The following is a 14,578-nucleotide window of genomic DNA, read 5'->3' on the forward strand; positions in this document are numbered from 1 at the left end:
GATATTTCATTTTCTAGTTTTCCTTCTGTTGTTGATCTCTCATTTCATTCCACTGTGTTCAGAAACACACACTGTATGATTTCAATCTGTTTAAATTTCTTGGGATTTATTTTATGGCTTCACAAAGGGTCTAAACTGGAGAATACTGCATGTGCCCTTGAGAAGAACGTGTATTCTGTGTTGTGGGTGCAGTGCTATGTGTAGTTGGCAGGCCGATGGGTTTAGGGTGTTGCTCAATCATCCATTTCCTTGGGGATCTTTGGTCTCACTATTTCATCCATTAGTGAAAGTAGAGCACTGAAGTCATCAACTCTTATTATTGACAGTTTAATCATGTTTAACCTTTAATTTTCAAATTCTTTTTGCAAGCTGGGGGGACTCGTGACCGCCCCCCAGACCCACCACATCAGACGTGCGTCCCAGGCTCAGCAACCGTGGTGGTTGTTCCAGTTCTTTATTAGGCAAACAGTGATTTTCAGCGTCTTCCCTAAGGTAGGAGGCGCCAGGGGCTGAGCCGGCCAGGCCCGCAGGCTGGGCTGCTTCTACTTGAACTTCTGCAGCAAATCGCAGATCCTCTCCTTGACCATCGGGTCCAGCGTGGAGCAGTCCCACTCCACCAACTTCACCAGCCGGTCGTGGGCCTCCCAGAAGAGGCCGGAGCCGATGGCCAGCTCCACCCTCATGCGCCACTCGGCCAGCTTGGAGCTGTTGAGGAAGACGTTATGGTTGCCCGCCATGGGCTGTGGAGAGACAGAGAGGAAGGCATGGTCAGCCTGTGGACCAGCCCCACCTGGGTCCCTCCTATAGCTGCAGGGCTCTCCCCATCCGTCCCTGTGGACAGTGAGCTGGCTAACCCCTGAGGCCTGGTCAGGGGTCGCAGGCCATGTAACACATGTGGGGTGGGGATGGAAGATCCCTGGGGGCTCTCAGTCGCTGGTCTTGCTCCAAGGCTCCTGAATCCCTCTCTAAGGGACCCCTGGCCCAGGGGTTCCCACTTCTCCAGCATGAAACCTCCCAGGGGTCCTGCCCTCTTCCAGGGAAACCCCTTGTCCCCAGATGAGGGTGGGAGGAATTCAGTTATTTTTCCCCCCTGTTGAACCTCCCTCTGTGATCAAGCACAGGGGCTGGGACGAGAAAGCCATCAGGCAGCCTAAGAAACATGCACACAAGATGTTTGGGGGGTTGTGGGTTAAATTTAAGGGGTTGGGGGGTGAAACTTAGGGGACTGCACCACCTGGGACAGAAAGATTGGAATGTTTTTTCCCCGGTGCTGGTCCACACTGCACACTGACCAGGGCCACTTTGCATACTGGCCAGGGTCTCAACACCGTCCTGCACACCAGCTAGGTCAGAACTGGCCACCCTCCCCTGCACACAGAAACCACATAAATGCCGCCCCACACCCAGGTGTGTCCCCCCATGCACAGCGGATGCCCCTCAGACCCAGAGCCAGGGAGCTGCTCTGTACAACCATCTGTCTGGAGCTCTGGAAAAGAGGCACTTTGGCTGGAAGGACACTTTGGAAGCCTCTGGACAATTCCTGGAGTGTCCAGCGGGAGGAGGAGGCATCCAGGATCCTGGCCGACTGACCAAGAAACAGTGTGTTCTTCTCCTTGTCCCACGCTGACCCTCCAGCTCCTGCCCCCACAGAGGACTCTTGGTGAAGCATGAATGACCACGATCCTCCCCGGTTCAAAACCTGTTTCCTGTGGCCCCCGGGTCAAGGTCAGACACCCAGGCGTGGCTCCCACAGTCCCCATATCTCCCCCTTCACCAGCCTTTCTGAAAGTTATGGTCACAGAGGAGTCCCTCCTCTGCCCAGGCTCCAACCCCCCATCACCCCACCGCACACCTGCATCATCTCCACCAGGGCTACCAAGTCGGCCAGGGAGATGTTGTCCCCAGTGATGAACATCTTCTCCTGCAGAAACTTTTCCTCGAAGAGCTTCAAGTTGTTCTTCACCTCTGCCAGCACCTGCTCTGTCTTCTCAGCTGGAACTTCCTCACCCGCGATCATCGGGATCAGCAGCTGGCCAGGGTGGGGGAGGGGAGGGAGAGGAGGCCATATCTGACCCTCCAGGTCTCAGTACCCTTTTCTGCTAGAGAGGTGGTAGACAGTACCAAGGATGTAAAGTGGTGTCACCTCTTTTAGCAGTTCTGATTGGTAGAAGTTGCCTGGGGCCCTTGTTCAGAAGGATTTGAGGTCCCAGCAGGAAAGAATCCTATGACTGATTACTGATATCTGTCACAGGCATAGGATAAGAAGTAGGGACACATGTACTGGTTATTTGTCATCTTCAAATTTGGTAGTCTTTATGGGCCCTTCGACTCTGGGGGTTTTCTGCTGGTTTTTTTTTTTGGGGGGGGCGGTTTTGGCTGCATGGCTTGCGGGGTCTTAGTTCCCTGACCAGGGATTTAACCTGGGCCACAGCAGTGACAGTTCCAAGTCCTAACCTCTGGACCACCAGGGAATTCCCAACTCTGATATTTTCTAGTTTGGAATGAAATGTCTTGAATCCTATCCTGGCTTCAGTGATACCAGCCCCTCCTGGGCACCCCTCACCTTGTCTTTATAAGGCTCTTTCCTACTCAGTGGTTCACATTCCCCACAGCCCTGTAAGGCAGGCAGGAAAGGGAGCCGTGGAAATGAGGCTCAGGGAGGGAGGGACACTTGCTTGAGCCCCCGCTGTGGCCCCGCTCACCTTGATCCAGAGTATCTTGTTCATGGGCAGCTGAATGGCTGTGTGCTGCCAGGCCATGAACTCATCCACGCGGGCGCGCGTGTGCAGGTCTGGCGGGTACCAGTGCGAGGGTGCACTGTACTTGCGGCACAGGTAGAAAAGGATGGCCACGCTGCAGAGAGGACAGTCAGGGCGCTCCTCTGGCCTCCCCAACCCTCTACACGAACCATCCAGCGGGGCTGGGCCCAATGTGGGCCCTCCAGCCACAGGTGGGCTCTAGGCACTGGCATCCCACCTGGAGAAGGATGAGCCCCGAGGGCCCCGGGAAAGGCAGTCAGTCCGCCCCCATCAGCGAGGGCAGGGAGGGGCCCTGCGGGGCAGGTGGGAGTTGGTGGATGGCGTCAGGAAGGGCAGTCCAGACAGGGCACAACACGTAGGGAAACACGGGATAAGAGGGGGCGCGGGAAATCTGGAGAAAGCAGAACCCATGAGTGACAGGGAGAGGGTGGGCGGTGGGTGGGGAGAGGTCAGGGACAGCCGGAGATGGCCTGCACCGCTCTGTCCATGCCCACCGCCCACTGCCCCCACCGCCACACCTTCCGTGTCTCCTGATCCTGCACCTGGAGGTTGCGGTCCTCAACGCTTATTCCCTGCCTTCAGCCCTCCCGGCTCCCACACTGGGAGCTCGGATACCAAGCGGGGCCCACACACACCAGCACGTTCTCTGACACCCCTTGCCCCCAGGGTGAACCAGAGCTTCCTGTGACCGGAGGAGCCCCACCTCCTGGGGGACAGGCGCCCGGCCCACATCACAGTCCCTGGGATGACCCTGGAATGGGCATCTGGCCTTTTGTCTGGCCAGCACCCTTTCCCCCACTTTTCCCGCAGGGACCCGCTCCACCAACAGTGATTCTGGCCCGGGTGACTGGCAGTCATGGGTCCCAGTGCCCTGGCCAGTGAGAGGCCCACAAGTAAGCAGGTGACTCGACTGGGCCCATCCCTGTCCTTCCTGAGAACTTCAGATCACCCACGAAGGAGGGGTTGCTCGTTTTGCGAGGACCAGGTGCTTCAAAGATGAGGCTACAGAGCTGTTGCTGGTGGTGGGAATAGGAGAAAATGCTGAGAAAAGCTGGCAGGTGGGATGGGGGGGAAAGCATCAGCACCACCATAGCCAGGCCCAGATTCCCCTGGCTTGTCACATCCCCCAATAAACTCAAACTAGTTGAGCTGAGTTTCTGCCTTGCGTGGCTGGTGTCCTTACCCCTCACTCAGTGCCCTAATAGACACCTGTGGGCAGAGGGGCCAGGAGGCTGGAGGGATGCGGGAGGGGTGGGTCTTTGGAGAAGGCCTAAGGGGGATGGTAGTGGATTCACAGCCGTTCTAAGGCCCAGGACTGGGAGGTGGGAGGGAAGGACCAGCAGGGTGAGAAGGTGGCATAATAAGAAGGCCAAGGGCAGAGGTGGGGTCCCTGCTCTGGAGAGAAAACCAAGGGTGTGGCTGGACAATCACTTGGTAAAGGTATTAGGCAGGTGACTTGTGGATCTAAGGGACCATTTCAGCAGAAACACTGACAGCTTGTACTGAAGGAGACAGATGGGGTGAAATGAAAGAAGGTTGTCAGACACCTCTGTGAAATGGGCTGATGGGGCTATTCAACCTTCAAGAAAAGGAAAGAATAACCCAGAGGGAGGCTCAGGGGCCAGTAGGGCTGTCCTGCCACCACAGGCCTGGGGTACTGGTTCTAAAAGGTGGGGCCAATACCCTGATAGGCCCAGAGGACAGAGTATGGAGCTAAAGAGGATGATTTTGTTAAGAGAGAAATGAAAGGCCCAAAATGGAGTCACTTGTGCTAAGCCCCACATCAGCAAACCGAGACTCAGTACCTTAACCTAACTGCAGTTTCAGCCTCTCCCAGGAATGTGACCTTTAACCAGTTAATCTGGAATTACCTGGCCAGCACTAGTGAGGTCATCTGCCTGATAGACCCCTGGCTTCCCCAAAGAAAGGTGATCTTGACTAAAACAATCCAGTCTTTGCTAGAAACTTCCTTTTCCTGCCTCCTTCTGCCTATAAAAAGCCTTTCATTTTGTACAGCTCATCAGAGCTCCTTTCTAGATGGGATGCTGCTCTGTTCATGAATTGTTGAATCTTTAATTTTACTCAGTTGAATTTTGATTTTTAACAATGCTCAAGCCTTAAAATCGAATGCAATTTGTCCTGCCAGGTTTCAGACGTGCTGGGGATGCACGAGCCTTTTTTTCCTTCCTATCCTTCTGTTTTGAAATGGTAATGTCTAGCCTATGCCTGTCCCCCCACTGTATTTTGGAAACAGGATAACTTGTCGTCTGGTTTCACAGGTTCAAAGATGGAAGGGAATTTTGCCCCAGGATGAATCAAACCCTGAATCGCACCCATACCTGATTTGGATGATTTAGAGGATGGCATTTTGGACTTAAAGTTGATGCTGGGATGATTACGACTTTTGGAGATGCTGGGATGAGGTGAATGTATTTCACACATGAGCAGGACATGAATTTGGGGGGGGCCAGGGAGCAGACGGTTATGAGTTGAATTGTGTCTTAATACCCAGTACCTTAAAATGTGACCTTATTTGGAAAGAAGGTCTTTACAGAGGTCATCAAGTTAAAATGAGGTCATTGGAGTAGATGCTAATCCAAAATGACTGGTGTCGGGACTCGCCTGGTGGCACAGTGGTTAAGAATCCGCCTGCCAGTGCCGGGGACATGGGTTTGATCCCTGGTCCGGGAAGATCCCACATGCCTCGGAGCAACTGAACCCGTGTGCTACAACTACTGAGTCTGTGCTCTACAACCTGTGAGCCACAACTACTGAGCCCATGTGCTGCAACTACTGAAGCCTGTGCACCTAGAGCCCGTGCTCTGCAACAAGAGAAGCCACCACAATGAGAAGCCCGTGCACCGCAACAAAGAGTAGCCCGCACTCACCGCAACTAGAGAAAGCCCGCGCGCAGCAACGAAGATCCAATGCAGCCAAAAAAAAAAAAAAAAAAAAAAGGGGAAATTTGGACACAGAGACATGCACAGAGGGAAAGCGATGTGAAGAGACACAGGGAGAAGATGGCCATCTTCCAGACAAGGAACACCCTAGGCTACCAGAACCTAGGAGAGACCTGGAACAAATCCTTCCTGGCCCCTTCATGGCGAGCATGGCCCTACCAACACCTTGATTTCGGACTTCTATCCCAGAGCCATGAGACAATACATTTCTGTAGTTCTAAGCCAGCCAGTCGGTGGTACCCTCTTACAGCAGTCCTAGAAATGTACCTAGCCCTGGGCCACCCAGAATTCCATGGTCCACTTGGGAGATATACTTTAAGTTATGAGACCACCTGTGAAGCAGGCTGAGAAACAATGAACCCTGAATCTTACCAAACCTTGAGATCCAACTACCAATTTACAGGAAATGAAGGGACAAAAACCCATGTTACACGGCACCATGAGGATGCAGTCAGCAAAATTTAGACCATTGGAAATTCCACAGGACAAAGGAGCTGGTTTCTTCAACCACAGCAAAAATGCAAAGGTCCAAGGTGGGGCGTGGAGGGGGCTGGAGATGAAAAGAGACTGAAGAGGTGGATCAATCAGCTGCACTCTTTGCAGCTTATTTGGACCCTGATTCCAAGGCACGAACTGCAAAGAAAATATGTCTGAGATATTCAGAGACTGTCAAATATGAACAGGATATGTGATGAAATACAGGAATTATTGTTAATTTTATTAGGTGTCATCATGGTATTGTGGCGATGCTTTTTTTTTTTTAAAGAGCCTTTATCTCTTAGAAGGTCATTCCTAAACATTTACAGGTGAAGGAATGGAGTGGCCAGGAGGCAGGGGAACAGAGTGGAGTATAGATGGTGCAAAATGGGCCCTTGGGTGGACCACTGTTGGAACTAAGGGGTGGGTACATGGGTTCGTTATACTCCTCCTTATTTACTATTTACTCTACTTGTGTATGTGTGAACTTTTCCAGAGTAAAAAAAAAAAAAATCAATAGGCACCAGCAGGAGGGCTGCCACTGAATCTCCCAGGAAGAGCAGACACATGGTGGGAGAGCCAGGGAAGACCGTTACCTTTCGGATAAGACAAATGTTCCATCCTTGAGACTGGGCAGCTTCCTCAGGGGGTTGATCTCGATGTACTCCTTGCTGTGGTGGTGACCTGAGAGGGGCAGGAAGGTCTGAGGCTGCTGGGACCCCAGGGAAGAGAGACCCAGGCCTCCCAGAGGCAGAAATGCCTTTCTCTCCATTTTCTCAAGAAGGGAAAACTGAGTCCCAGAGGAAAACCATGGCTCACCCCAGGTAAGGGGGCAAATCAGCGGCGCAACAGGGACCAGGTCAGGACGCCTGCCCCCATCCCAGGCTCCGTGACCAGGACAACCTTTTGGCTCACAGAAGCTGGAGGCCTCCAGCCCTCACCCCCAACTCTGGGCCTAAAGCCACAGCCTGTGAATCAACAGAAGCCCTGGGGGCCTGGATCCCAACCCTAGGCCCCCTGCCCCTCTAAGGGGAGCAGGGCAGGTGCCAGCACAGGAGCCCCAGCCCCCGCACACAGATGGAATCCAAAAGAGAGCCTCCATATGCACTCAATCCAGGTGATCCGAACAGAGAACCCTATGTGTGGGTGGGGGGCGGGAGGGGGAGTTTTAACTCTTCCTTGGCCAGCTGCCTCCATTGAAAACACTGCCACCCTGATAATGTCCGGGCTCCCGGGTCTCCTCTTCTGTGTTCTGGAGGCTCCAGCCTCTGCAAGCTGAGGTTTTAGAGCCGCTTGGAGTGGTGATGGAGAGTGGGGCCACGGACCTCACCCAGGCTTGCGGGTCACCCTGAGCAGGTCTGAACACTTGGAGCGGGGGAACGGGTGTGGATGGAAATAAATGAGGAATAACCATGCGCCTCTGCGACCTCTGCCAACCTAATTGGCAGGTGCTGCAGCTGACGAGGTACTGGGCACCCTCGAGGAGAAGGTGGGACGCTAGGTGGGAGCCCCTCCGCCCCTCTTCTTCCCACTTCCCCCCGGAAGAGCCTGTTCATCACAGTGGGGCAGAGTCCGTGGGGACCAGCAAAGGCAGGCGGGGCAGGAGCACCACCACCAATTCCCTTGGGAAGCTTTTCTTCCCCTCTGGACTTTGTGGGGGTCTCCTCTGTCTCTGTCTCCGCTTCTCAGAAACGCCCCGACCTTGTGTCCTGCCTTCCCACCCGGGCAGCTGCAGGTGCCGACCTCTCAGCAGATCCACAAACTGGAAGTCGAAAGGGATGCTGTTCTTCCTGGCGAAGATGTAGACAGCGCGGCACGACGCGGACAGCAGGTCCAGGTAGAGCTCCAGGCCCATGCTGGGCCCCTGCTGCGGCCAGCAAACACCCAACCTCAGCCAAAATGCAGCCTGTGCCCTGGTCCTGTGCCCACCAGCCCAGGCCCAGGCCCCCACGTTCTGGAACCTCTTGTTCACTTGGTGTTGTCATAAGGCCGGGAAGCCTGGAATTCTCACAGCAGCAAAGATTCTGAAGAAACCCAGGAACAGGCTGGCGAGAGGCCCGTGGCTTGGGGCCAAGGGGTCAGGGGTGGCTGTGACCTTGCCCTTCCCCTCCCTGGGGGTGCCCGTTTGTACTCCTGGCCCGGGTCTGAGAAGGGCTTCCACGTGTGCGCTCCCGGGGCCAGGCCTTCATGGCAGAACGTAATCGAAGGGGTGTTGCAGGGTCCAGAGTGAGGACGGGATGAGAACTAACCCAGGAGGGTTCCAGAAGCAGGGAGCGGGGGTACCCACAGGTCAATCTAGCCTGAACTGTGGCTAGAAACGGGTGGGGAGAAAGAAATAGGAGCCCAGGGGGCTGTCAGGGCATTGGGGTGACGCCACAGGGGACTCAAGGGGCCACACAGAGGAGACCAGAAACTTCCAGCCTAGGTTGGGACCGGCCGTGGCCAGGCCGAGCACCTGGACTCGGCACCTGGCGGCATTGGAAGGTCCCTGTGGGGGCCTGAGTGCTGCTCACTCTGAGCTGCGCGACTTCAGGAGATCCCCTGACCATTTGGAAATGGGGAGAGGCCACTTCCCGGGACAGAGAGAGGCTGGACACGAGTTGGGGGCACACAGAGTGTTTACTGCAGATGGCAGAGCGCAGGGGCGTGGCAGACCCTCAGCGGAGCCACTCCTTCACCCTCTGCACAAGCTTCTGGGCCAGCTGGGGGTCCCACTGGGCCTCTTGGGAGTCCCGAGGCTGAAGCACTCACCTGTGGGCCTTCTGGACGAGCTCAAGGCCCAGGGTGGCCTCCATATGGGCTCGCCACACAGCAAGCCGGGGCCAGTCTCAGAAGAGGTCGCAGCCGACGGCAGTGGGCTGGGGAGACAGGGCAGCTGGGGCCTGGGCTCAGCCTGTGCCCACAGCAGCCCCAGAGGGCAAGTGGGCAGGAGAACCTCACCTGCATCAGCTCTGTGAATGCCATCAGATCCGCCAGGGAGACCTGCTCAGTGGCCAGGAAGGGCCTGGCCGCCAGGACCTCCTGATCCAGGTGCTGCAGAGCAGACATCAGCTTCCCCAACAGCTGCTCCAGCTGCACGGCATCCACAGGCTGCCCGGAGAAGTGGGGCAGGAGAGACTGGGCTGGGAAGAGAGGCGGCAGCTTATCTTGGGGCCCTCCAAGCCTCCTCAACCTCCTCTTCACCTCTCCCTCAGCAGCCATTTATCAGCGATGCCCTCTGGGGCTCTGCGTTCAGAAGGATTCTGAGGTTTCATTCAGGCTCAGGGGAAAGAGAGCTGTGATAGATTAGTGATGTCTGCCCAGGGCAGTAGACGGGAGTTGATATAAGGGCCAACCGGTCCCTTCCAGCTCTGGGGGTCCTGGGTCCTACCCAGGCAGGATAGGGCAGGGAGGCTCACCTTACACAGGTAGACGTTGGTGGCAGGCAGCTGGATGGCCGTGTGCTGCCATGCCAGGTACTCATCCACACGGGTGTGGGCCTGCAGTTCAGGTGGGTACCAGTGTGCCTCTGTCTGGCACTTGTGGCTCAGGTATAAAAGGATGGCCACGCTGTGGGCAGGAGGTGTCAGAGATCTGCCCACCCCGCCTGGGCGGCTCCATCTCTCACTAGCAGGGAGATTTGACTGTGCCAGTGCTCCAACTCCACCCCCTGGGGAGGACCTCCCCACAGCCATGTCCCCTCCAGGTGGCATCTTCCCCCACCAAACTGCTCCATTCCTCCCTTCCAAGCTCTGCTCCTCCCTGGGTTTCAAGCCCCCTCCCCCCTACTACTACAGCCTGCTCTCTGCCTGGGGACCCAGCTCTCTGGTATCAGGGTCCCTACTCAGAGGGAGGGAGGCAGACCTGCCACAGACACCCCATCCTAGGGGGTCTCCAAGTTCCCTTCCTGGGCCAGTTCTACCTGGTGCTCAGAGTCTGGGGGAGGGGCTCGGAGGGTCCCCCACTCTATTGTTTTTTGGCCGCACCTCACGGCCTGTGGGATCTCAGTTCCCCAACCAGGGATCAAACCCGAGCCCCTGCAGTGGAAGTGTGGATTCTTTTTTTTCTTCTTTTTTTAAATAAATTTATTTATTTATTTATCTTTAATTTACTTTTGGCTGTGTTGGATCTTCGTTGCTGTACATGGGGTTTCTCTAGTTGCTGTGAGTGGGGGCTACTCTTCATTGCGGTGCGCTGGCTTCTTGTTGCGGTGGTTTCTCTTGCTGTGGAGCACAGGCTCTAGGTGTGCAGGCTTCATGAGTTGTGGCACGTGAGTTCAGTAGTTGTGGCTCGTGGGCTCTAGAGTGCAGACTCGGTAGTTGTGGCACATGGGCTTAGTTGCTCCATGGCATGTGGGATCTTCCCAGATCAGGACTCGAACCCGTGTCCCCTGCATTGGCAGGTGGATGCTTAACCACTGCACCACCAGGAGAGTTCCAAAAGTGTGGATTCTTAACCACCAGACCACCAGGGAAGTCCCCTGACTCTTGATCCCCCTTGGGCTCCAGGCACTTGGTGCCCAGTTTCCATCCTCCGACAAGTTCTGGGAGGTGGTTACCTTATTACCCCATTTTACAGAAGAGAAGCCTGGGGCATGAAGCTCTGTGACCTGCCCATGGGCAAAAAGTGAGGACAGGGGACGGGCATTCAGAGCCCAGTGCAGCCCCAGGGCTGCCCAGCTCCTGTGACTCTGAAAGGACATGTTCAGACATCTGGGGAGGGGCTCCCCTCAAGCCTGGGTCTTCCCCGGTTGCATCCAGGTTGTCCAGGCCTAGGGGGTGGCCTAAACCCACTTCCACTCTGAAGCTCCCAGCTTTAGCCCCACAGCAGCCCCCTGGTCCAGCTCCCAGCCCTCCGAGCTGAATTGGCTGCAAGGAGGAAGGGGTCCAGCAGTCTGGAAAGATCTTCAAGCCAGGGGCTACCAGCTTTCTGTCTGCCTCCTTCTGCCTCCCCCTAGCAATGAGCCCCAGACCCAGGGCACCTTACCTCTCGGCCACCAGAAAGTCCCCATCCCTGAGGGCAGGCACCTTCCCCAGGGGGTTCACCTTCAGGAATTCGGGTTTCAGGTGCTCCCCTGGGGGGCAGAGAGCAGAGGAGGCTCAGCGCAGGGTCTGGCCCCTAGGCGCCCCCTCCATGGAGCCCACCTAGCTCTGCCCACCCTGTGCCAGCTCCACAGGGTGCATCTCGAAAGGGATGCTGTTCTTCCTGGTGAAAATGTAGATGGCACGGCAGGGGGCTGAGTACAGGTCCAGAAAGAACTCAAGCACCATCCCTGTGCTTCCCATCGGCCCTCTACTCAGGTCTCCAAAATGGGGGCCATGGTCTGGTCCATGCCCCTCCCCGAAGCCTACTCCCTCCACAACTGGCTGGGCGCCCAGCCAAGCCGCCACACCTCATGGCCTCTGCCCCTGTGAGGGGTTGGTCACTGGTTTTTCAAAAGCAGGGTCCCCAGCCTGGTCCTTCTCCACCTTCATGGGGCGGTGCAAGCCGGTGGACATTCCCACCCCTGCTCTCTTCATCTGGCTGGGACCACCTCCCCACTCCCACCCCCACCCCCGCTTCCCTTCAGTCTAGGCAGCTTTCACTGTTCTTCAAGTCCACTGTGACGCGCACGTCAGGTTCTTAAGGATTTCTGTCTTCCCTCCCACCATGCCTGTGCCACATACACCCCACACACACAATCCCACACACTCACAGAGTCATACACGCACAGAGTCTCACACACACACACACACACAGAAACACACACACAGACACTCCCATGCCCACCCCACCCCTCTGAGTAACTATCCCAACTTCCTACTGGGACCTCCCTCTGCCCTCCTCCCGTGCCCCCCGAACCCCCGCCCCTCAGGCTCAGGCCAGACCCTCCATCACCAAGTGCTGTCCCTCCACCTCCTGCATCTCTTACCCCCCAACCAAGACCCCGATGGCCTGGCAGCCTCACCAGCTTCCAGACTCAGCCCTGCCTCCATCGAGACTCTCACCCTGGTGCACACAGCACAGGACCAGAGGTTTCCTTTCTTTCTTTCCCTTTCTTTCTTTCTGTCTTTTTATAAATTTATTTACTTTATTTATTTTTATTTTTGGCTGCGTTGGTTCTTCGTTGCTGCGTGTAGGCTTTCTCTAGTTGCGGCGAGTGGGAGCTACTCTTCTTTGCGGTGCGCGAGCTTCTCACTGAGGTGGCTTCTCTTGTTGCAGAGCGTGGGCTCTAGGCACACGGGCTTCAGTAGTTGTGGTGCATGGGCTTAGTTGCTCTGCCGCATGTGGGATTTTCCCGGACCAGGGATCGAACCCATGTCCCCTGCATTGGCAGCAGGATTCTTAACCACTGCGCCACCAGGGAAGCCCCTCCCTCCCTCCCTTCCTCCCTTCCCCTCCTTTCCTCCCTTCTTTTCTTTTCTTTCTTTCTTTCTGGATTTCCTCTTTATTTCTTCTTTCCTTCCTTCCTTTCTCCCTTCCTCCTTTCTTTCTTTCTTGATTTCCTTTCTTTCTTCCTTTCTTTTCTTTCTGGATTTCCTCTACCTTTCTTTCTTCTTTCCTTCCTTCCTTCTGTTTCTCCTTCCTCCCTCTTCCTTTCTTTCTCTTTCTTTCTTTCTGGATTTCCTCTTTCTCTTTTTTCCTTCCTTCATTCCTCCCTCCCTTCCTCCTTTTTTTCTCTTTCTCTCCTCCTTCCCTTCTCTCTTTCCTTCTTTCTCACGTAAGGAACCCTGGGGGACTGCCCTCCCTTCCCTGCCCCACCCCACCTATAAGCAAATAAATCACTCTGTTGAAAATAGAAACGTAGGGACTTCTCTGGCGGTCCAGTGGTTAAGACTCCCCGCTTCCACTGCAGGGGGCGCACGTTCGATCCCTGGTCCGCGAACTAAGATCTCGCATGCCCAGGGCGCAGCCAAAAAAAAGAAAGTAGAAATGTGGGTAAGGGAACCCCGAGAAACTTGAAAGCATGGTGTGCTTTCACCTGTGCTGTTTCGGACGCTTATGGGCCATTCCCTAAACGTTTGTGTTTGGGCTCGCGGTTGGTTGTAAAGAGCCCTTGACTATAACACAGAGCGAAGGCTTTGTGATGATTAAAGACCGTGCGTCGCGTCCTCTCGAGACCCTGCTAGGATGCAGCCACGGAATAAGAAGCGTTCTTCACAAATGACAGGAAAAGGCCACCGGAGAGGAAATGCAAGAAAATTCCCCAGGTTTACGCCTAAAAATGTAAATCCCCAGTGAAACCAGCCTGAGAATCTATCGGTAAGGAAAAAAGCGCAACGCAGTAGAAAACTGGGCAAAAGATAATAACTTTTTTCTTTAAAAAAAAGAAAGAAAATCAGTGTTTTTCTTGCATTTGCTGTTTTTCCAGCGTCTGACTCAAAATAGTCAATATGCCAGAGTAGCATATTTGGGGGTGACTGTTCTGACTTCCTTCAATTATAAACACATACCTAACGGCAAACACCAGATTCCCGAGTGTGGAGGTTGAGGTGGAAGCACCCGAGGGCTTCACTTAAGCCCGACCCACATGGGGGATACAGGAGTAACTTGTATATTATTCTCTATAATAATAAATTAAAACCTCCATACTAATAAAAAGGTCATTGCAAAAACAAAACTTACGCCAGACGGCCCTTCTCTTGGACGCGTGCCTCATGCCGGCCCTTGGCACAGCATTTTATCAGACCTCACTTTGCCCCTCTGGCAGACACCACCAGCACACAGACCCTCGGGCCGCCAGGATCCAGGGCCCCCCGGCTCCACGGCCCCCCTCGGCCCCGCCCCGCCGCGCGGAGCACGCCGGGACCTGCCAGCCCCGCCCCGCCCCGCCCCGCCCCGCCCCGCCCCTCAGAGCACAGTCTCTCAGAGCACCGCCCGGAGCGCGGAGCATGCTGTGGGCGGACCCACCACCTCTCAGCCCTCGCCCCTATCCGCCCCCGCGGCCCCGCGCGCGGAGCTTGCCGGGAGGGGGTTGCCACGGCAACGGTCGGCGCGCGCTGGACCGTTATGGTCTGGTGACACGCGCGGCTATTGTGCCCAGGGCCCCCGAGAGCGGTGGGTGGTTCTGCTATTGCCGGGCGGCGGCCTAGGCTGAAGGGAAGGGGCGGGAAAACCACCCGGGAGGGGGGCCTAGAAAGCGCCGGGGCCTGTGGGGCGGAAGGGAAGGGTCTGGGGCCTCGGAGCTGAGACCCCGCCGGGCGAGGGCAGAAGGTGCAGTCTCCGGCCGTGTCGAGTGGAAGGAGCTGTGCAGGGTCCCAGAGGGGGAGACAGGAAGGCGCGAATAGAAGAAGGTGGACTCAAAAAGTGGAGGGAAAAGGGGAGGCGGAAGAAACAGAGCTGGCAGACCTCCCAGCAAAGCTGAGTCCATGGCGTCATTCCCCAGCCCTAGACGCCCCATCGCTGAGCAAAGCATAATAGACC

At 55.7% G+C, this 14,578-nt stretch overlaps 1 protein-coding gene across 7 annotated transcripts; it reads right to left on the bottom strand.

Moving 5' to 3' along the window:
- Positions 1 to 313: 313 nt before the first annotated feature.
- Positions 314 to 13,934, bottom strand: LOC132348083 (glutathione S-transferase theta-4). 7 transcript variants are annotated; one of them, XM_059895241.1, is made up of 10 exons: positions 12,922 to 13,381; positions 12,163 to 12,479; positions 11,162 to 11,249; positions 9,137 to 9,318; positions 7,940 to 8,063; positions 6,793 to 6,880; positions 2,703 to 2,853; positions 1,853 to 2,029; positions 1,591 to 1,638; positions 314 to 740 (listed from the first exon to the last, which is right to left on the bottom strand). In XM_059895241.1, the coding sequence occupies exons 3-10, from the start codon at positions 11,184 to 11,186 to the stop codon at positions 543 to 545; spliced, it is 993 nt and encodes a 330-aa protein (XP_059751224.1). In that variant the 5' UTR covers positions 11,187 to 11,249; positions 12,163 to 12,479; positions 12,922 to 13,381; the 3' UTR covers positions 314 to 542. The 7 variants fall into 7 exon arrangements, with proteins under 7 accessions (XP_059751224.1, XP_059751223.1, XP_059751222.1 ...); XM_059895240.1 differs by lacking the exons at positions 12,163 to 12,479; positions 12,922 to 13,381 and adding an exon at positions 13,781 to 13,934; XM_059895239.1 differs by lacking the exons at positions 11,162 to 11,249; positions 12,163 to 12,479; positions 12,922 to 13,381 and adding an exon at positions 13,781 to 13,934.
- Positions 13,935 to 14,578: the final 644 nt, after the last annotated feature.

Source organism: Balaenoptera ricei, chromosome 14 (genome assembly GCF_028023285.1).
Source record: "Balaenoptera ricei isolate mBalRic1 chromosome 14, mBalRic1.hap2, whole genome shotgun sequence".
Classification (NCBI taxonomy): Eukaryota; Metazoa; Chordata; class Mammalia; order Artiodactyla; family Balaenopteridae; genus Balaenoptera; species Balaenoptera ricei.